The sequence below is a fragment of the Heloderma suspectum genome, chromosome 2 (genome assembly GCF_057233095.1).
Source record: "Heloderma suspectum isolate Gila_16-S chromosome 2, 16-S_ref, whole genome shotgun sequence".
NCBI classification, from domain to species: domain Eukaryota; kingdom Metazoa; phylum Chordata; class Lepidosauria; order Squamata; family Helodermatidae; genus Heloderma; species Heloderma suspectum.
This window is the reverse complement of record NC_139459.1, coordinates 271,530,923-271,554,451: the sequence shown is the minus strand read 5'-3', so window position 1 is coordinate 271,554,451 and position 23,529 is coordinate 271,530,923. Positions and strand designations below refer to the sequence as shown.

The 23,529-nt window shown below is 43.2% G+C and overlaps 1 protein-coding gene across 3 annotated transcripts; it reads right to left on the bottom strand.

The window, feature by feature from the left end:
- Positions 1-729: 729 nt before the first annotated feature.
- MRPL22 (mitochondrial ribosomal protein L22) lies at positions 730-23,529 on the bottom strand. 3 transcript variants are annotated; one of them, XM_084839246.1, is made up of 7 exons: positions 23,470-23,529; positions 23,336-23,381; positions 15,182-15,317; positions 12,387-12,452; positions 4,929-5,006; positions 4,415-4,484; positions 730-1,192 (listed from the first exon to the last, which is right to left on the bottom strand). In XM_084839246.1, the coding sequence occupies exons 1-7, from the start codon at positions 23,492-23,494 to the stop codon at positions 981-983; spliced, it is 633 nt and encodes a 210-aa protein (XP_084695372.1). In that variant the 5' UTR covers positions 23,495-23,529; the 3' UTR covers positions 730-980. The 3 variants fall into 3 exon arrangements, with proteins under 3 accessions (XP_084695372.1, XP_084695371.1, XP_084695373.1); XM_084839245.1 differs by having other exon boundaries at positions 894-1,192; positions 22,970-23,381; XM_084839247.1 differs by having other exon boundaries at positions 915-1,192; positions 4,458-4,484; positions 22,970-23,381.

The window sequence follows — 23,529 nt, the reverse complement described above, 5'->3', positions numbered from 1 at the left end:
TAGTTCTAAACTGGTGTTTGATGTCAGAAACAAACTGGATGAGGGCAAACAAATTGAAGTTTAATCCAGACAAGACAGAGGTGCTCTGTCTTGTCTGTATTAGTCAAAAGGCAGATCAGAAAATAGAGGGAATACAGATTCAACCTGTGCTAGATAGGGTTCTGCTCCCTATGAAGATTCAGGCTTGCAGTTCGGGTGTACTCCTGGACATGGCCTTGAGCCTGGATGCCCAGGTTTTGGCGTAAGCCAGGAGTGCATTTGCACAGCTGAGGCTAGTGAGCCAACTGCACCTGTTCCTAGAGATGTCTGATCTGACCACGGTCATGTATGCCTTAGTCACATCCTGTTTGGACTCCTGCAACATGCACTACGTGGGGCTGCCTTCTGTTCAGGAATTTCAATTGGTCCAGAACACTGCAGCCAGACTGTTGACCAGGGCTGGTTACAGGAAGCACATGACTCTCTTGTTACAGCAGCTTCACTAACTATTGGTCTGTTTCCAGACAGAATTCAAAGTGCTAATTACGACAGCAGATCTAAAATAGTTACAAACTCAAGCTAGGATTCCTGATCATCATTCCAACGCTGAAGCCACTCTGCCAATGCAACCTCCCCCACCCCCTCCACTTCAGACTAGGTATCCCATTAATTGCATTCACAGCATATGCTAGACCATACCTGCAGTTTAAAGATCCAGTATTCTCAGTGAAAATAATGCTGGAAAAGAACCTCAATGAAAATTTTAAGAACCAAAGTATAAATCAGACGGTAATCTCCTCAGTAGGGACACTTCCTAGCATTTTCTCAAGTATCATCTGAGGCACTGTACTTTTCCAAAGTTGGCTGTTCTCTCCTAGTCATGATATACATTATATGCTTCTACCCAGAAATCTGAATGTAATTCAAAAGTTCTTCTTAAAATGTCCTTTTTATTTACATGTTTATCAAAAAGGAAGAAAATATACACAATGAGGGAAATATTACAGCGTGTTAATAATGGTTCGGTTACGAAGCTGCTGAACATACTCCTTCGCTTGATCAAACCCAGTCTTGGGTGGTTCTGGAGGTGGAGGTGGGCCTTCTACTAATTTCACAAAGTAATGACACTTGACTTTGTCCATAATGCCAAAAAAGCCTTTGCCATGGTAGCGGATCCTTTTCAGATAGTGGCCTTTTCCAGAGAAGGATTCAGCTGGAAGATAGAAAATAAAATTAAAATAAGAGGAGAATCCTGGCTGGAGCATCAATCTAAAGAAACCATTAGCAGAACATGCAGCTCACTCAATGCATTATCAGAACTGCATTATCTTTTTAATGTGTCTCACCCCAAATTACGAAATGGTTCAGGAGCCAAGGCAGTGAACCAAAGCACCTGTATGGATGGGTGTAGTAAAAAAAAAACATGGCAAAGTTACAATTTGAGGATAGCGGGTAACATTTATGAATACATCTTAACACACAGTGGCTGCAATCCTCCACCCTGAACTAACAGATCAGGCTGTGGAGTAGGCTTGCTTAAGAAGCCACTGTAGCTTCCCCTCCAAGACTGCTGCATCTTGGAATATAAGAAGCTGACTTATGCCAAGTTAGATAATTGGTTCATCTAGGTCAGTGTTATCTGTGCAGACTGGAAGTGGCTCTCCTGTGTTTCAGGCAGGCTTTCCCAGACCTACCTAGAGATGCCAGCAACAGAAACTGGGACTTTCTGCATGCAAAGCATGGGTTTTACCACTGAGCTACAATTCACCCCATCTTTGCCTCACTTTAGGGTGTCCAATAGCCCACTCTTGTCCAGGACCTCCATACAGTTCTGCTCATACTTCTAAAGGAAGCAGCCATACATTGGGGCCCTTAGGGAATGGGCTGCTGGATGCTCTAAGGCAGCCTTCTCTAACCTCCCTTCAGGGGAGGGTCCGTAGCTCAAAGTGGTAGATCACATGTTTTGCATGCAGAGAATCCCAGTTTCAATCCCTGGCATCTCCAGGTAGGGCTAGAAACAAATCCTGCCCCACACCCTGGAGAGCTGCTGCCAGTCAGTGTCTGGGCTAGATGGACCCATGTTCTCACTCAGTATAAGGCAACTTCCAATGTCCTAACCTGATGCCTTCCTGACGTTTTGGACCACAACTCCCAGTATTCCTGACCATTGGCTATGCTGATGAGTATGCTGAGAACCACTGAAGCCCAAGACATTTGAAGGGCCCCAGATTGGGAAAAGCTGCCCTAGTGGGAGGCAGGCTCCATTCAGAAGGATGCACCTGTCAAGACAATGCATTTGGCACAATAAGCAGCACACCATGCAAAGAGGAAACTGGCTGGAGGAGGGGAAGCTATGCTGGCTCCTCACAGACACTGCTTTATACATGGCTTTGCTTGCACAAGGTACAGTTGGGAGCCACCATCATGAGCAAGATGTGTGGGGACCTCTATGTAGCAATTATCACAGGATTGTTTATTGCCTCTTATTCTTAGAAACATGTTTATGAAATCTTGTCATATTGCACACAATAAAAAGGCAACAGCAAAATTAGGGAATAGCCTTTATGTATGTGCGTATATAAAAAATAAAGGCATCAAAAACGCGGCAGATGTGAATACAATTCTACAATGAAATCGAGCTCATTAATCAAATGCCTTTATTTCTAAAATCCCTGAACTGAGCCTGTCTGAAGATGGAACTAAATGTTATGACAGCAGTGTGGCTGCCACTGAAAACAATGGTTCTGAAGCTCTTCTTCATTCCCACAGTAACATCTAGCAATACAAAATGTGTTATGTGACGCCACTGCATTGTGCGTTTCCCCACCCCCAGTCTACTTCAGTGGCTACCGCTTGTGGGGGACAGGAAAACTCACAAGGTGGTGACACTTTTATTCTGTTTTACCAAGTTTTATGGCCGGGGGGGGGGGGGGGGAGGAGCAGCAGCAGTAGTATTGAAGAGCTGCTGCTTTGGTGGAAAACTTGGAATACAAATGTCCTAAGTCAGCCATCCCCATCCTGGTGCCCTCCAGATGTGTTAAGAGTTCAGCTCCCATCAGCTGCAGCCAGCATGGACAATTGTCAGGAATCCTGAGAGTTGTAGTCCAAAACATCAATTTAGGGCACCAGGTTAGGGAACTCCGCCCTAAATCAATTGGGATCTGAATCAACCTAGTTAGTTGATGTATGTATTAAGTAAAAACTGCTCAGAAGTGAGGCCCAACAAGTTCAGCAGACCTTAGTCCCAGGTATAGGACTGCAGGCTTAACATGGTTTAATTTAAAAAAAAAAATCATAGCTTTACTTGGAAAATATTTTTATTGGAACACTTCTAAATATTTTAAGACACAATAAGTTAGTAGCATAATTTTCTTAGAGAGGGGCTATTTGGACATAATGCCAAACCATGATGAGCACGGAACTCACACCATCCTTCCTCCACCACCACCACCAGAAACTTCTGCTCTCAAGTTTGCAGCAAACTATAGCTTGGTGTGTCATCCAAACTTGGAAAACTATGGATTGGATAAGTAAGAATAAATTAACTTAAGGAAGTTCATTGAAAGTTTCCTGTCCCCTCCTCCTCCCTGTAGCTGTTCACCACCCTCAGAAAGGTTAGTTGCAGGATTGTGTGGCTCTTCTGAACAATATGGGATGGACTGCGGAGGAGATAGGAAATCCTCCTTCAGTACACTTCCTTAAATTAACACATCTTAGGAGCCAAACTCAGTTTGGGGCAATTCCCCCCTACTCCAACAGCCACTCACACCTCATATTGTTCAGAAGGGCTCTCTGTCCAGAAAGGGTGAAAAGTGGCTGCATGGTGGTGGTGGTGAAGGGAAATATCCCTTTCAGAAACTTATTTAGATTAACTTGTCTTGGGATTCAGTTTGTGCAAATCAGGACTGGGAACATTTCAAACTTTTCCAATCTTGGCAAGAGGGGTGAAGAGGAAGCAAGTGAACTCATGGCTCATGCATATAACACTAAGCTATAATCCAACATTATTTATGAATAGCCCATTGTTTAAATGTTAAGAAAAAAAGGCACTGAAAATGGTTAACATACTAATTCTCATATTCCTAAAGAGCTGTGCATAAGATTATATATGAATATATGCTTTCTAGAGACAGTCAGCTGAAAAAAGTTAATTATAACTTTGAAACTGCCCAATTTAATTGGTATGTTAATAATTTTATGAAATAATTCATTTTCAGATTTTTTCCTGGAAAAATACAACAGTAGAAAACTTCCATCATGGAAAATAGTCTGCTGCACATTACAGATTAGTATGTATAATCATGGTTATACAACAGTTGTGTTATGGCTAAGAATTGTACACATCGGTTAATATTCTAATCTGGTTCATAGTATTGCTATCCTAGATTGCAATCAGTTTTTCAGAGAATGTTTCCTACAATAATAAACTATTTACCAATGTGTAAGTTGGATTTAAATTCTACATTATTGTTTCTCACCGCCATTTCTTGGGCTTCTAGAAGGACCTATTATGGAAGAGGAAAAACAAAATCAATCACAAATAAAGACCATGCATGTTTTTAAACAGAGTTTTATGTACACAGTAATAGGTCACCACCTTAAAATAAACAAACAAAGCAATGCATTGACCTTAGTGAAAAGACTCGCATGGTGAAAGCCTATTTTCCTCCTTCACAGTACAATCCTAAGAAGTAAGTGCCATGTTGTTCAGTGGAGCTTACTCCCAGATAGATGTGCACAGTACTGCTGCCTTAGTTAAGCTTTTGCACTTCCAAAAAAGTTCTATACAGTAGGAGAATGTAGGCCAAAATGCACCAATAATGAACCCAGAGAAGATATGAAGATTATGCACAACAAAAAGATCTGAGTGATAAACCTCACAAAAGTTCTCAAATGAATGGATTTAACAGAGACCGGAAAATGAAATTCTAAAGAAATCTATGACATACCTCTTTGATCACTTTTGCTCCTTTTTTATCACTGAATTCCAATTGAGCTAATGCCTGATCAATGGACATTCCCCGTATCTGAAATGAAAAGCAACAAGGAGAAGTGGGAGGAGCTGTCAGTATAATTGCTTTAGTGAAATAGAGCTCATAATGAACTTCACTTGACCAACTTTCAATGGTAAATATGTCTGAACACAGAAGAACCACAACAGCACTGGGTCTTATTTACTGCTCTGTATGATTTTATGTTACTGTAAAGAACTTTGGCGAAGGGCATTACCGACTCCCAGTTCAATATAGAGGAAAAGAGAATTCCTCATCTGAAATCATGGAAATAGACTTTCCAGCTACCACTGAAAAAGAAAAAGCGCTTCCTACCAATAGGGTTCTCAAATCTATTGTACACGCTTAGGTCTTCTTCTCAAGATGCAGTCACTGTATAGGCGATCTCCTGGGACACCCCTCCCATGCCTGACTCTGAGTTAAGACCCCCTCAAAGCCAGGTATTTCAGCCTTGCTGATTCTCTGAAGAGCTGGCATGCTGATTGCTGAAGAATGCTGACTGCTTCCCAGAAAGAAATCTAAACCAACCATTATTCCTTCAGTGTTTGCTACTCAATGCATTCCAACCAAAAGTTTGTCTTCTCTAAATTTTCTCTTGGTTTAATTTTTGTTTGTGGAGAAGAAGGGGAAAAAGGAAAACAAGACTTTCATGCACTAAATCGCAAAACATCCTCCTGTTGCTTTAAGTAGACTTACACTGTTGCAGAACTCAGAGTCAGAGAGACCACGGAGTGAAGGAAAAAGAGTTTCTTTATTTAACGCGCGGGCTTAAGGCTGGAATCATTTCCAAAGAGCCAGAAGCCCCGATTTACATCAGCACAGTGTTTTTATAGACATTGTGACACATATGAAACGGCTCCTCCTCCCACTCCCGTGTGGGGTTGCAGTCCTCAACATTTCCTCTCTTAGCACCATTGTTTATATCCCAGGAACTGGGTTATAGGCCATGATAAACAAAGAACATAATATGCAAGAACATGATATCTACTATTCTGACCTTAGCCTTGCTAACTAGATAAGACATTCTTGCGTCTTGTCAGCTTACAAACATATATTTTAGAGAGCAAGAGCTCAGCAAGAACATGAAGCATGAGACTGCATGAGGCTACTTAGTCTGACCCCCGATATGGCTGCTACATTCTCCCCTTAAATGCATAATTTTATTACAATTATAGTATTTTTGATAACCATACAAAGCTTTTTGTGACATACATATTACTTAGCCTCTTGTTGGGCTATTAGAGCGTAAAGGGCAGCAGTTTTACTAGCTGAAACATAAAACAGATTGGTTAAACAGCACATAAGACAAGGAACACAGAGACATAACAGAACTCTTATGAACAACACTGGTAGAATTAGGATGAACAATGCTTTAAGCCAGCTAAGATCTGGAAGCTAAGGGGTTAACTAATTTAGCTAATTGTTTTGTCTTATTGTTTTGTTAGCTACTATATTGTGCAGCTTGTTGATCTGTTCATCTACAGCATTGCCATTATCAGTTAAGTTAAAACAACAGAGCTTTTGGTGTGTCTCACAATTTAAATGATGAAGAAGGAAGAGGTAATTTATACCAGCTCTATTTTCTAGAACTGCACCTCTTAGATCACGCAACTCTTTATTTAATAATGACAATGCTCGTGAGGTGGCATTTATGCTTTTGGCTAAGCTGCAAGCTAACCAGTTGATCTCTAGACTATTAGCCAAGGCTAAACCTGGAACCCTAACCAGTGACATTGCTAAGGCCAATTTTTCTGAGTCAGAATATAACTGCACATGACTATTACAATTTTTAGTTAGTTGGAGTGCTCGAGGCTGCCGTCAATGGATTTTCTCGGGCCACAGGGGAAGAATTGGCACCAGGCGGCTGAGGCAACATGGGTGGTTATTAGACAAGTTGGCAGGAATGAATGACCAAGTGCGGGAACTACACGTCTAAAACTATCCATGAGGCAAAAGTATGTGGGCATCATTAAAACATATGTTTTGAATTTCATTACAGTGGAAGGGGGGGGGGGCAGGGATAGCTTTATATTTTCTGGCAAAATTTTGACAATTAAGCATTTGTGCACACGTAGTATTTGTTTCAGCAACGATGGGGGTATGTAAAGTAAATTCTGTAGGGGGTAGGATCTTTGCAACTACGCCCCAATCAGCATTTTGGGAATAAGTTAAGCCTATACTATAATTGCGTAACATGGTATCTTTTTAAATTTTTTCAGGATGTCTACAGACAGGTATTAGACAAGAGCTAATAAGCCTGTTTGCAGGTATATCTCTTGGCAAACAAAAATGTTTTACTCTCGTGATGTTAGCCAGGTGAAGCCAGTAATTATCAGCGAATTGCTGGGACAGATTTCCCTCTCTAGGGGCAGACCCCCCTTTTTGCACCTTATTAAGGAAACACAATGCAACATTACTAACACTACAACACGCATGTTTGATTTTCTTTGGGATCTGACCGTACGCTGGGCAGCTATTCACCTGGCTAGCTGCAGTAGGGTCTAGTCCCCTTCTTCAATTCTCTAGTTGCAGGTCTGACTGTACGCAGGGTGGACAATCTCCAGGTGTGCCCACAGTAAGGTCTAGCCTGAGTCTTCTTACTGCTTTTTTAGAATGATTTTTAAAGGATTTTTGAAAAGGAAAGAAATCCTTTCAAAGGATTTTTGTTTATAGTCTACTCCCCCCCTCTCGCTGTCTTGACTGGTGTCCAATGTATCCAGGGTTTAACTCCAGCTACTTTTATAGCTGCGGGGGTGGAAAGTATAACAGTTTTCAGTCTTCTCTATCTGGGAGTTAAAGGGTTATTTTTTCTCTCTTTAACCCATACTTTAACTCTTGGTTGGAAAGGATGAACTTCTGTGATGGGAATTGGGGCTTATTTTCTAAGACAAAGCAACGCTGGGCTTGAAGAACTTTGCCCAGTGTTTGGACTTCTTGTTTAAGGCTAACGTTTGCTTGCTCTTGATGCCACTCCAGTGTCAATCATGAAGTCAATGTCACGGCCCCTCACAGTCAATGTCACGGCCCCTCTCAAGCTGTCTCCTTCTTCGCCCATTCTGGCCCCTTTGGTTTTCTCTTTTGTATTTGATTTATTTTATTTGGGCATTCATGCCACTAATGTCCATCTTGTCTGCACTGGGAACACTGGTTCTTTCTTAAGAATCTTTTGCCTCTGCCGGGTCTTCTTTTCCTCGCCCACGTCTTCTTGGGCCTCTGGGTCAAGGGGGGTATACTGGCGATAGGCATTTAAAAGACACTCTAAGTACGCTCTGGGGGCTTCGGTGGCACCTTGCAGCACTTCAGACACTTTAGTCATGTTAACTGACTTTTTTTATACTTGCTTTCATGGCTTTTAACAGCAGGGTTTGATACTGGGTGAGGCGCTTTAGCCCCGCTTGTGTTTTGGGATTTCAGCAGGGGGGGTTTATTTATAAGGAGACTTTATTGGGTAACTTACAGCACACAGGCATACCTAATGGTTGGATCAGACAGCTTCTCTGAACCACGAGCTATTGGGCTAAATGGGTCTTATACCATACATGTTACCCATGAGGCAGCACAACACTAGCAAGCATTTTCAGCATAGGCTAGAAGTGTTTGGTTCTCAGGCACAGCTTCCTGTAAACAGACTTCGCTTCCCAAAGTGCTTGATAACACTTTCATTTATTAGTATGGGAACAGAAATCTCTCTCTTTCTTTTGCTTTCTTTTTCTTGCTGATCTGCCTGTATTGCAGATCATGTTTCAAACTTTTTACATAAAACTTTCTTCTTTATGCACCAGCCTTGTCTCTTTGTCTTTTTTCAAGTTAAACTCACTTACTTAAACTTTTCTGCCTTACACTAGTCCCAATGACACACATTTGGGATAGGCTCTTCTTCTCCTTCTAGTTACATTTTCTTCATCTTAAAGAACTATTACATTATTGTGGCTACTTTACCCCAGGTAATAAGCTCTAGGCATAATAAGCTGCTTCTAATTCATCTTGGGGGCAACTATGGCCACGCTTCTTCTCTACAAATGTTCTTTCTTTTTGCTTCTTGCCTCTTCTTTCTTCTTTTTTCTCTCTTCTCTATCTTTCTGCCACTTTCTCTATTTCTGTCTTTTCTACTTGCCTCTGTCTTTCTCTACTTGACTTTGTCTTTTCTCCTTGTCATCCATTGGGAACCACACACTCAGTATCATTTGGAGTTGCAACTAACACTAATCTGCAAATATCACATATATTTTATGATATCTAAGAAATCATAAAATATACACAACAAACTTTTTTGCAATTTAACACAATGAATGGAAAACACTTTTTGCATGGTAAGGCATGATGGAGCAGATCCAGCAATCATACTGCTCTTCTGGCTGAAAGCTCAGGGCCCATCAAAATTAAGGGATGGGCATACTCACACACGCAAAGAGTTCTAGGTCACCATTTTTGCATCAGCAACTTTATGCTGCATGAGTTTTAGCAGAAGGAAATGTAAAAGTCACAGATCAAACTCAGCCTGCTGTACACTGAGCTGACTACAAACACAGACACACGGTCTACAGCGATGAGAGTTTAAGTTTATCAAAAGCTTCACAGCACTGTCCATGGCAAGTCTTTGACAATTTAAAATTTTAGTCCATGTGCAGAGTGTCTCTAAAAAGCCCAGACAATGATGGAGGCAAACAGAGAAGGCTCTGGGCAATGAAGATGAGATGTTTCCAGCAAAGGCTCCCCACTTTTGCATTAGTTTAAAAAGGGGAAGTGTGGCCCTACACCCCTTCTGACAGACAAGGGCCTTTAACTTTTTAGCAAGGCCTCTGTCTAAACAGAGCGGCACAGCTCAGCTCTCTAGCCGTGACGCTTTAACCTGGGCAACTCCTCTGTAAATTTTATTCTACTTCTGTCAGGTTCTTACAGACATTTTAAAAACTTGCTCTTTTTTTTTTCTTCTAACCTGGTACACGAAAGCAAAGTGCCAAAACTCAGGACGCTGGGGGGTGATGGGCATTGCTTTATACTTGCATTTTTTTCAGGCAGCCATTAATCTTCTTCGGGGAGGCGGTGGGGTGATTTGCAGGACTTCAAAGGCAAGCTTCTCAGTTTGTTTGTATTTGTAAATTCCAAGCTTAAAACAGGACAGGATGAGGTGCAGGGCAGCTAAATCTTTCCTTTGGTACGGGCAACAAATAACTCGGGTCAGCTTTCTTCGCTGGGGTCTCAAACAGGAAAACAGTCTTAATTTAAAGTTGTAACATCACTGACAGCGTCAGCCAGCCAGCTACACAGATCTCACTGTTTTTCAAGACAGTTACTCCAATATCTTCTTTTTTTCTCAATTAGGTTGGGTCTCCCAGCTTACACAGTTTATTGCAGCTTCCAGGAGCATGGTAGTAGCATGATTTTGGCTTGGCCAGGAACATGCTGTCTGGTTTCTCGGTCTCGTCAGCACACACACTCAGGCAGTGTAACACTGGACACTTAAATCAGTGAGATTTCTTCATTGCAGGGAATCCCACGGCAAAAGCTTAATGGTTACGCCCTTTAGAAATCATATAGCTGATGGTCAGTAGCTACAGGCTCTATGCAATTCTAACACAGTTTAAAGCTAAACACGGTTACCTTGACAGAGATCTTCAACATGGTCTCTCCGCTTCATTCTGCCTTGGGACCATCTTATGGCACACTTTCCACTCGAAGAGGGGTCTAGCCTGTGCCCTGGGGGCTGATTCTTCACCTTTATTCTCCATTTTGCGCCTTCATCTTCTGGGTCTTCATTTTCAGTTTCCATTTCTTAGGGATTTTATCTCAATTAGGCAAGGTGATGATGTTGCACAACTCAGAACGTTGTGGGCAATTTTCCTGCCCCCCCTTTCGGCGCGCTAGGCTAACAGCTACTTCTTCGGCCTCACACTCCCACGCTTCGTTAAAAGCCAGGCTGTCCTGCAACATTTCTCTGATTAACAGCCTCAGATCTTGTTCTTGTTTTTGTCTCAGCTCAGCCTTGAGCTTTTTTGCTGTTTCCTCTCTCTATTCTCAATCCTTTTTTAAAAAAAATCTTTTTCCTTTTTTTTTTAACATACATCTCAAGGAGGTGCAAATCTTGCTTCCCACACCTTCTATATCCTCCCTCTTAAGATGAAGACGGACACAACGAGGGAAGGGGATTGGTCAGTGAGTAAAGGGTCTCACTGACCGACACAAAAGGAATTTCACACCAAGCACTTTGCTACTGGCCAGGGCACCCGGACGGTCAACGGTATGCGACAGAAACCGCAGTAGCCACTCACACAATTATCAATTTTCACCACTTCATTCATATGTCCCTGCCACCCACTTTTCTCACTTTTCACTAGAGCGGAAAGCGGCTTCCCCAGCTTCCTGCTGAGTACTGGCCAGCTGAGTACTGGCGCCCGCTCGGGGGTGTGATCAGGCCCCCCTTCTACCCGCAAGGGGTAGGTTCTTTTGTATACGTATACTAACACTGACCTTCTTCATAAGGTGGGGCCCTCTTTTTTTCTGCCCAGTGGCCTTTCTCCCTAAAGGCGGGGCCCTTTTACTCCATACTTGCCTTACTCCTGAAGGCTTCCAATGTGGGTTTCAACTCAATTGCAGCTGCGATACAGGCAGGGCTCAAGTTCCTTTCTCTACTTCCCAAGGTTCTCTTGCTGCTCGCTGCCGTTTGGGCGATCCCGGCGCAGGTCCTCTCCCGTTTACCCGACAAAAAGGTCGGTGGCGCCAAGAAAGGGAGGCATGCGCCGAGCTCTCCCTCCCGGTGCGGCGATTAAGAGCAGGCAAATGCCACCTCTCTGTCTCAGAGCCAGCCACATCCGAGTCACGGCACCATTTATGTTGCAGAACTCAGAGTCAGAGAGACCACGGAGTGAAGGAAAAAGAGTTTCTTTATTTAACACGAGGGCTTAAGGCTGGAATCATTTCCAAAGAGCCAGAAGCCCCGATTTACATCAGCACATTGTTTTTATAGACATTGTGACACATATGAAACGGCTCCTCCTCCCCCTCCCGTGTGGGGTTGCAGTCCTCAACATTTCCTCTCTTAGCACCATTGTTTATATCCCAGGAACTGGGTTATAGGCCATGATAAACAAAGAACATAATATGCAAGAACATGATATCTACTATTCTGACCTTAGCCTTGCTAACTAGATAAGACATTCTTGTGTCTTGTCAGCTTACAAACATATATTTTAGAGAGCAAGAGCTCAGCAAGAACATGAAGCATGAGACTGCATGAGGCTACTTAGTCTGACCCCCGATATGGCTGCTACAACACAACATTGTATCCAGGGCTTATGCAAGGCACGGCATAAAAACCAATTTCAAACTCAACCACATGGACACGTTATGAGGACACTGAAAGAAAAGCTTGAAGCTTAGAAAAAGGTTTTCTCTTACCAGTTTTGCCAGGTACCACATTTTGTCCATGCTGTATTTAATCTCTCTTCGACAGTGGTATATTTCCTATTAAAAAAGAGATGTTTATGCTCTAGAATTGCTTTAGGTAGAATGGTTACTATTATTGGGGTTGGGGGTGAGTATTTTATCATAAACTGAATACATGGGATAAGGCTATCAGTATCAGAGGCAGCATGCCTTTGTGTACCAGTTGCAGGGGAACATGAATGGGAGGGTGCTATTGCACTCAAGGCCTATTTGTGGGCTTCCCATAGGTTGGCCACTGTGCGAACAGAATGCTGGACGAGATGGATCCTTGGTCTGATCCAGCGTGGTTCTTCCTATGTTCACATCCTCTACCACTGTTTGAAAATACCAATCCCCGCTCCCCCCGCCTATTTCATGATGCATGCTTCCAATAGACAGCGTTATGGTTGCTATCTATAGCCTGGCCAAATTACTTGAAAGTTTAAGCTGCGGCAAAGCATGAGATAGTGCTGTGCAAAGTGAACATATGAAACTGCCTTAAACCGAGTTACACCATTGGCCCATCTAGTCCAGTATTGTCTACCCTGGCTGGCAAGAAAGTCTCTTTTTAACTGGAGATGCCAGGGATTAAATCTGGGACCTGCTACATGCAAAGCATGTATGTTACCTCTGAACTATGGCCCCTCAAGCGGGCAAAGATCATAACTACTGTGCACTAAAGCAATGAAATTTAACAAAAGCTTGGAGAAAACATAGGGATCAGTTGCCCTGCACCTTCCACTTCTCGCCTTCCACTGCTCCTCTCCACTACACTGGTGAATGGGCCTGCTTTTCCCTCCCTCCAAAGGGTTGCAGTTGGTCACAGAAGAAGGGATCCAAGTCCTGCACACACCCAGCTCAGCAATGAAGTGCGGGCAAGCGGAGTTCTTACCCTTCCATCTTCCAAAGAATAAATAAATCAGTAACCTCTTGAGAGCAGGAGAAGAAAGAATGCACAGATTGTTCAGGCACTGCCCAACACAAGGCAATTCAAGTACTATACCCATTCACAGCCATGCCTCAAACTCTACAGGTGAGATGCATTTAATGAAATGAAAGCACATAATATGTCAGTGCAGGTTGAATCCTCAGCCTATGACTGCCTCAAACAAGCTCTTCGCCACCACTGCTTCACCAGCCAACACAAGGGCTAGGGCCAGATAGTGAATGTCAATGCAATTCTTTATAAATAAAATAAACCCTTTGAAAAAGAGAAGAAAGATTCACACAGGCACATTAATCATTTGATAACTGAAGTTTCATATGCCCTTAGTTGCTCAAAACTACAGCACATATACTTCAAATTATATTTCTAGCAGACCCAATGAGTGTGCATAGAAGACAAAATGTGGAACAGTTTTTTTTAAATTACACCGTATTTGTCTGCAGTGTAAACATTTTTCATTTTAGCTTTCTTAACAGCAAGCCAAACCATCCGACAGTAAATTCATTATTTTAAGGTAAAAAAAAGATGTAAAAAATTCAAGACTAAGATTACTATACCTCACAGGAAAACTGGAAAGAGTTTTCATACAAGTTTCCCAGACTTTCCCATAATCATGCTACCAGCTAGCAATTTCAAGCACTTCAATACTAGCATTTCTTTCCTGCAGTTACCAGCCTTTAAATATTCAGTTTATCTAGTTCCACATACAGTACAAGCTGACAAAGGATGCTACTGCTTCAGTTTGCTAAATACACTTTCAGCCATAAAGCAGTCCATGGGGGGAGAAAAAAGATGTGATCGCAGTGAAATGCAGGCCAGAAAAAAATAAACTTATTAGCTGAACACAGAGGACAGAGAAAGGCTCACTTCCTACAGACTTAAGACCACAGAAGCTTTATCCTTTTAGGTTTATTCAAGATTCAGGATTTATTTTGCTTAGCAGAGAGGGGGGGAGGACAATTCAAAACGCAATATAATGCGCTTGGCCACCTCACATCTGCATTAGAAAAGAGCACATATCATATATACTAATAGCAAACTCAATTCTTAAGAGTGTGGATCCTTATTTATTTATTTATTTATTGAATTTATACCCCGCCTTTTTTCCTCTTGCAAGGAACCCAAGGTGGCTTACATTATCCTCCTCCTCTCCATTTTATCCTCACAACAACAACCCTGTGAGGTGGGTTGGGCTGAGAGTCTGTGACTGGCCCAAAGTCACCCAGTGAGCTTCCATGGCTGAGTGGGGACTAGAACCCAGATCTCCCAGCTCCTAGTCCAACATTCTTGCCACTACACCACACTGGCTCTTATGTAGCCGAAGAGCACAATGCAACACAACAGGGAGGAATTAGCAGACTAGGGTAGACCCCAAGGGTTGCACAACTATGAACATTTAAGGAGGAAATCTATACATGGGGGAAACCCCCCCCACGAACAGTCCAATGAGGATTGAGAATGGCTACGGAATGCTAACTGAGCGCTGTGGTGGGGAGAACAGAGGTGGAAAAGATGGGACTTATCTGAAAGAGCTCATGGGTGGCACCTGAAAAGGAGCTCTTCACATGGCAACATTTTGTTGCAGGCACTACTTTGTAATGCTTTTTTTTCACTCATTAATTGTGTCAAAGAGCTCCTGGGACACAGGCAGTGCCTCTGGGAGTCAATAAATGGCTCCCAATTATAAATGCTAATGCGGTGCTACAAATCATCCAACCTTGTTCTGAGAAACTGCTGCTTGCAAAATCAGACCAAAAGCAATGGATAATTACAACTCTACAGTTCTGTAACATATAGACAAGAGGTCTAGGTGAGTTCATACCGCAGGTCTTCGAGGTTCTCCGGGTTGCTGGGGAGGATAAACGATTCTATTTTTCTTCTCCCATCTTCCAATTTGCCCAAGAGATGCACTTGTATGGATATTTGACAGAAGAGGAGCACTGCAAGATGCTGGTACCCTGTGAGACAAGATTTTGTCATTCCATTGAAGCTTCTGGTACTTGTTGCTGATTAGATGTTGCTTGCTACATGCTTTAACATGCATGCTTATTATGGTCTTATAACTTAGCACTCATTGGGTGTGTACAGTCCACCGCCAGGCCGACAGCTACAGCCTCACTTCAACAGCGATGTAACCACACATGCAGCCACCATAGTGCTGTTCTGTGTTTACTTATGGCAGAAATATGACAATTGTATGTGCAGCACTTTCATTGCCCCTTCTAAAAGTAGAGTAACAAGGGCAGCAGGGTCATGCTAGGAGTTGCAGGCCTTTCTTCTGTCTAAACATGCATAGGATTACGCCCTTACAGTTTCTTGAATTAGAAGGGGACACGCATCATGACATTGACCCAAACACACTGAAACTTGTACTCACAGCTGGCTCATTCTCCCTACTGCCTAAGCAGTAGGCCTAGGGCCAGAAATCAGGTAAAGATAGGACAGACTGGGCTGGTTCACACGTCACATTAAGCCACCATGGGTTCATTAACCCGCGGGGATCCGAGACACGCGCCAGCCACCATTCTGAATATGGAAGCCACGTTGCGGCTTGTGTGAACCCAGGCATCTAGGGTTAGCCGAGGGTTGTTTAACCCTCAAATAACCCATGATGCCCAGGTTGCATATTCAAAATGGTGGCCAACACATATCTCAGAGCTCCGCAGGTTAATTAACCCACGGTGGCTTACTGTGACATGCGAACTGAGGCAGTGTAGAAGCCATGATACTACTCTATTTAACTATACAGAGTTACATGTATGCTGTTCAGGTACATTCCCAATCATTGTTTCAATACCAACTGCTTAACAAATTTGTACAGATTCAATCAGCAATGCTAAATCCAGTGGGGAGGGGGCTTGAAGTAACCAATGGATACCACTTACTGAAATGTTTGAGATCATGCATTTTATATCACAGTATTCTCCCATTATTCCAGATGTGTGATGTAATGCTTCTGTCTTGTAAAGACAGCAAAGTAAGAGTTGGGTACTTCAGGAAAAATGGGAATAATTTCAGTCATTAATTGCTTTCAATATTAAACTTAATTTACTTCTTTGTAAATCATAACATACTGGCTATTTAAAAAACCTTGAGAATGTCAAGTTCTCAAAGCCTGAAAAGTATTATGATAAAGCAAAGACCGCTCGCTCCCAACAAGTATGGATTTCGTCCTCTAAAGCTGCCAATGGGAATTCAGTCATGCAAATTGCAGTTGTCACATTTACACTTAACTTCTTTCGTATGTATGAATGTCTGCTTAGACTAATTAAAAGTGGTGCCCTGCAACAAAATGTTGCAGTGTGGAGTGCTTCTGTTCAATGCTATAGTGACTCCATCCCTCTCCGCTTCCACACACACCCAGTCAGCATTTCATGCCCACTGAGTGTGCTCAGTCTTCGCTGGCCCTACTCTCCACTTTGAGCTTTCTGAGGGTGGAGTGGAATAGACACACTTGTGGCCAATCCTAGCTACATATTTGTTATGGGCAGATCTTATTTCTATCTCTGGAGACATTTATTTATTATGTCTTTATTGCACTTATATCTCGCCTTTTTCCTTCCAAGTAACCCAAAGCAGTGTACATAAATAATCCTCCTCCTCTCCATTTTATCCTCACAACAACCCTGTAAGGTAGGTTGGGCTGAGAATCTGTGAATGGCCTAAAGTCACCCAGTGAGCTTCCATGGCCGAGTGAGTGGGGACTAGAACTGGGGTCTCCCAAGTCCTAGTCCAATGCTCAAACCACTGCACCACACTGGCTCTCAGCTATTTAAAAATAGCTTCTCAGTATGAACCAGAAAATGACCTATTCAAAAAATGAGATGGCTCTGTCTACATTTTAGAGATCAATGTTTGTTTATTTATTAGCCACCCATCTGGCCAGCTATCTGGCCACTCCAGGGGGCACACAGTACTAATAACAAATTTACATAATCAACTGAACAAAACAACATAACAAAACAACGTTGCTCTAAAAAACCCTAACCCACTCCAAATGCTCGCCTGAACAGCCAGGTTTTTAAAGCCCACCGGAAGCTCATCAAAGAGGGGGCATGGCAGAGGTCACTAGGGAGGGAAACCCATAGAGTGGGGGCCATCACAGAAAAGGCCCCCTCCCTAGTCCTCACTAGCCTAGCTGTCCTGGCTGATGGGGCAGACAGAATGCCTACCAAGGCCAATCTTGTTGAGCAGCATCCCTGTGTTGTTGGAGGCACTCCTTAAGATAGACTGGGCTGGAACCATATAGGGTTTTAAAGATCAATGCCAACACCTTGAATTGGGCCTGAAAAGCAACTGGTAACCAGTGCAACTCCTTCAGCACTGGAGTGATGTGGTCTCACTGATGGCTGCCTTTAATCAGGCGGGCCGCCGCATTGTGCATCAGCTGCAATTATGCCTCTTCCTCTGTCCTCCTTTTCCAGCCATTCCATTCCCCCCTCCCACCCATTTTCAGTTTTTTCCTCTTAAGTCAGTCAGGATTCTGTGACCACCCAGTCCTTAATGGATTATGCTGCTTCCCCCATCAAATATTGTTTGTGCCCCTGTAAACCACAGGATTACCACACCATCCGCACACCCTCTTGTGCATGGTTGGTGCAATTTTGGTTATACTTACATGAGTATGGAAAGACTTGAATCAGAAAGAGAGAGAATGATAAGCTTAAGTTTATGTATATTTTTAATTTAAATACTGACACACATACCTAGCATTAGCTAGTAATATCAGATGTGTATGGCATCAGAGGCTGTATGCCTATGTACGCTAGTCGCTGGGGAACATGGGTGGAAGGGTGCTGTTGCACTCATGTGCTGCTTGTGGACATCAACAGCTGGTTGGCCACTATGTGAACAGAATGCTGGGCTAGATAGTCCCTTGGTCTGATCCAGCACAGCTATTCCTATATTCTCCCTGAAACATTGGAGGGCAGTCTCCTCGATTCCTACGCATGACTGTACACAAGTAGTCAGGCTCTATTCTTCTCTGCAGGGCCATGTCAGCCCACGCCACTTGAGAGAGAAAACTGTCTCTCAGCTGAGGAGAACGCTCATAGGGACCTGTCAGCTACATGTGACCCAACAGACAGCCTGCGTGAAGGGATCAGATGGAGCTATGCCCTGAAATACAGCTTTAGGGGCAGCAAAGGACTTTTGCAGGTCCAGTGGGATATTTTCCTTTTTTCCTTCGAAGAGTAGAGTCCCCATGTAATATTGTGAAGTGCTTTTGAAAGCGTCCTCAGTTTCAGGAGCAAGTTGCCATGTGGCATAGGGAGGACTGCTATCTAAGGAACACAAGCCCAAAGTCCTGTTGGGCAATGGAATATGTATGTATTTTTTCAGATCCTGTCCACTGTCTCCATACCAAACCCCATTTTCAAGAAAAAGACTGCAGTTAGTAAGCAGGTAAATTACAAAGCCTATGTGAAGTGACAGCACCCTCTAGCGGTCAAAGCTATTTATTCATACACACACTTTTTCACTCCCACACTCTCCTGCAGAACATAGGAAACATATTTGCTTATCACTGTCGATATTTACAGATACATTTCTTTTAAAATAGTTTCATAATTATGAAAAAGTATTTGACAGACCTTGGGGTAAAAATCAGTTTTTTAAAAAAGTCGTATTATCAAATCATATTACTGACTATGAGAAAACATTTCATAAAATTTTTATTTTAAGCTGTCCAAAAATATTGTTTTTTTCCATTTGAGGGGGTCTGAAAAGATACAAGGTGCATTCTGGGTCTTCATATCACTATTCAAACACCAATACTAACTGAACTAACTTTAGGAACAAGACGCAATTCTGCCTCCCTCCTAGCTTAACTCCAGCCCGTTAGACTATTCTTTTGATTGGACTGGTAGAAGCAGCAGCACATGAAGGAATTTCAGTTCTAGAATTAACTTCTCCAGAGGGAACAAATGAAGTATATTGCTTATGTTTTGCTCATACACATTAAAGCTATTTTAAATCAAACGAATACAACTGACGCTGTGATTCATTCACCACCACCACCACCCCCACACACACACAGATCGAAGACTACATATGCATGTGTATTATCCCCAATGTCCCCTGTGGCACTTTACAGTAATGGAGATCAGAGTTCCGCTGTTCATCCAAAATATCCTACTGAGAAAATTAGTTATAAGAATAGCCTCTTCTAGACAGTAGAAGTATGCCCCCTCCTGGTCAGCTGATGAGACACTGACCCACACTTTAGTTTCGTATTAACTGTAGAGTCGAGTCAAAACATGGAGCTATGTTTCACACAAAGATTTTTGTGCCCCACTCCCCACTTTGGGGCTTTTTGTTGTTGTTGTTGAAGGGGACAGGAAAAGTGTCCTTCCCCCCTTTTTGTTGTTGTTGTTGAAGGGGACAGAAAAGGTGTCCTTTCCCCAGTAGGTGTCCTTTCTCCTAGTATCTCCCCAATAGCAGATCACCTGGTGGGAGCACTCAGCGAAGGGCCTGTGTTGAAGGTCTTAGGCACATGTGGGCACACGTGAACCTCTAGATACCCTAATCCCAAGCCACACAGGGCTTTAAAAGTCAAAACTAGCACTTTAGGTGGCGTTTGAAACGGACCAGGATCTAGTGCAATTGACGAAGCACTGGTGTAATGTACCCAGAGCTCCTGGTCCTCCTTTGCAGCCTGGCAGCTGTATTGTGAACTAACTGAAGTTTCTGGACCATCTTCAAAGGCAGCCCAATACAGAACACATTGCAGTATTCAGGAGGTGACCTAGGGCATGGTATCCAGGACATTCACTCAGAGGTGAGGACTTGATCCATGTTCCTTCATTCATTCAATACTATCTGTACTCAAGACTGGATTCAGGTACAATCTGCCCTCCCAAAAGGGGGCTCATTTCTCTGCTTTCATGTCAGGTGAAGGGAATTCTATTCAGTGAGGCATTCTCTGGATACTTCTACATTCTAGTGTTGTGTAATTTCCTATCTCTTGCTTATATACAGACTCTGGCTGATTTTGGCTTTTTAAACAAGTGGGCTGCAGTCCACACATGCTTATTCCACAATAAATCAGGTGTCTCAAGACTCTTTGTTGGTTTTGCTGCCAAGGGAGTAACACACTAGCCCTTTAAAATTTGCTTCTAATTTGATTGCTGACTATTTTTTAATTTAGGCTCACTTGATAACATAGTTTTTCATGTACTTTTGATGTTGGTTTGAGTACAGTGTGGTCAAGGACTGTGAATAATGTTAATTAATGAAGGGAATAGGGATAGCATTAAAAAATCCAACCATATTCCATAACAGTAGAGCTTAAGTCATCTGTTAGCACCATTCTTTCAAGTGCCAATTGATTTTATTTGATAACTTGATAAGGTTATCAAATAACATTATCAAGTCTTGAAAACATGAATAAAAAGCTGGATGAACTTAGAAGATGTCACTAGACTGCAGTGTACAAGATATTCTGGGAGTACAAGATGAAGCACTAGAACAGTGAAATCACAAACAAATGCTAATTATTTGTGTAAGGGACATTTTATCTTAAGGGAGCACATGTTGGCCTTTGCTTCTAATTAGCATCCCACTGATTTGTTCGGTCTTTGATCTAAGACAACTAAAACTTTCCACCTCCAGCTTCAAAACAGATGCTTAAGGGGGAAAACAACACTTGACATTTAAAACATGGATAAACGAAAACTAGCAATCACCCTTTTCACATGAAATATTTTTAATGAGCGTTTTTCTCTTTAAATATAAAATGGTACTCACTTGAAAAATGAGCAGAAGGATTCTGCAATGTTCCTGAACTTAGAGATGGAGAATTTTGATTTAACAACAATAATAAATCAAATAATGGAGTAGAAGAGTAAGTCAAGCAAAAGGACGAACAAGACTATGTAAATACATTAAACCTTGATCCATCAACTTTGAAGTCATGGAATTTAGAGAGGGATGGTAGTTCAGTGACACCACACATGGCTTGCATGTGGAAGATCCCAAATTCAGTCCCTGATATCTCTAGTTAGAAGGATGATGTTAGCAGGTGACAGGAAAGTCCTCTCACCACCTAAAACCCCAGAGAGCCACTGCCTGTTAAACTACACAATACTAAATTAACAAATAATCCGACCAGCTTCCTATGAGAATAACATAAAGTGTGTGTGTAGCAAGAGGCATACACAAAGGGAGAGCGAGCACACAACAGGGCATAGCTTGGAGATCTGGATCAACAAGGTTTGCTGTGCATCCCATGGAGTTAGTGGACAGCTGCCTTGAGCAGTATTCTTGTGGAAAGGTGGGCATAAATTTAATCAATCCTGCAGCAGGGCTGCTCGGCCCTGGGATCACTACACTGATATAGCAGCAGTACAAGCAACAGATTTGTCTGCCTACTGACTTGATGGAGCTTGTACACAGAAGTTGTTGCTGTTGCCAGGCCCCAAGTTTTTCAAGCCAGATGATCTAGTAGCTCTTCCTGCCCCATCCAAGAAGGCAGAAGACACAGAGAGCAGCAGAGCCTGGCATGGACCCTGGTAACACAATGGCTTAGCCCTCTCCCTCTCAGTCAAAGACATCAGCACTCAACAAGCCACAGCACTCATAGGGCTACTGAATCTAATGTCCTCAGAGACTGATAGAGCCAGGTGAATTTCAGAAGCCTTTGGAAGTTTTGTTTGTTGATCTCAATAATCACTATTGATCTGGTTGACTTCTTATGCTCTCCTGCTGCTACATCCCTAACAGTCTCCTTAGGTTTTTTTTTTTAGGATTTCAGATGCATAACAAGGGAAGGAAAAATAACTATGGTATATCATTCACGTAACAGACCTGTTTCAGAGAAGAATCCATTTCAGAAATTATGCTGTGGTGCTGGTAGCAAAGAAATATGTGCACCCGCCCCCTGCCATTGCATCTGGAAAATAGCATTCATTACAGTGATTCCCCTTCCCCTCACACAAACTCCAAATCTGCTCTGGAGGGCTGGTAAACTCCTGGGAGCAGATTTTCAGATGGCACAGAGGACCGCAGCATGGAGGGGAGAAAGCCCCATTGCACTGGTGTACATCCGCTAGTGCGATGGTGGATTTAACCCCATGGCTTCAATGGGGAGAGGGGGAAGAATGGGACAAGAGGGGAAAATGGGGCCTCCACTGAAGCTTGCTCAGTCGTTACCACCTCTCATTAAAAACTGCCCAACCCTAGGAAGTAAAATCCAAGACGAATAGATGGATAGAGCAGCCACAACTGAAACAATTTCCAGGGGGTAGATGTTGCAGGAAAAAACAACAACAAGGAGTCCTGTGGCACCTTAAAACAAGCAAAAGTATTATGGCATAAGCTTTCCTGGACCACAGTCCGCTTCATCAATTGCATGGAACTTTATTCTCCGTTGGCAAGTAGACACAGGGGCGTGGGGTGGGGTGGCAGTAATGTTGGTAGCGAGGTCAGAAAAAAAATGAATTGCAAGAAATATAAACTACCAATTTCATTAACGCTTGGATATATATATCACATAATTAGTGATCGTCCACAAAGCAGCATTCAGCGTATATACAGAAGGTGGGGAAAGGAGAACAAAACGCCAAAAGGGCATAGAGGAAAGGAAGAACAGAGCACAAGGCAAATCCTTCACCTATTCCCAACAAATAGTGCCACTTCTGCGCCTGATTCTGCAACAACTTCCAGAGGGCTGGTTTGTTGCAGCGAAGAGAAAAAGGCGTCCTGCTCCACCTCGAAGGCCGACGGATCTAGTGTGCCATCAGCTTTCATGACCGGAGGTCGCCTCATCGTTTTTGTACCCACGCAAGCCAGTGAGCCGCTCAGGCAGGGGCGGGGAACGTGAGGCCCTCCGGGTAGTCTTGAACGGCAACTTCCATCCGCCCTGGCCAGCAGAGCTAATGGTGCGGGATGATGGGAGCTGCAGTCCAACGACCTCTGAAGGACCACAAGTTCCCCACCCCTGCTTTACGGGCCCGCGAGGCCTCCAGGGCAGACTCACCTGCCGGCCCGGACCCAGCCGCTGACGCTCCACGCTCGGACCGCCCCTGTGGGGGGAAAGGATACGTTAATGCTGGGAAGCCCAAACAAACGCGCACCGCCTTCGCCGCCACCCGCTCCCCCCGCCGGACGCACCGCAGAGCATCAGCGGCGTCGCCATCTTCGAGTAGTCGGCCGTCTTCACGGCACTGGCCT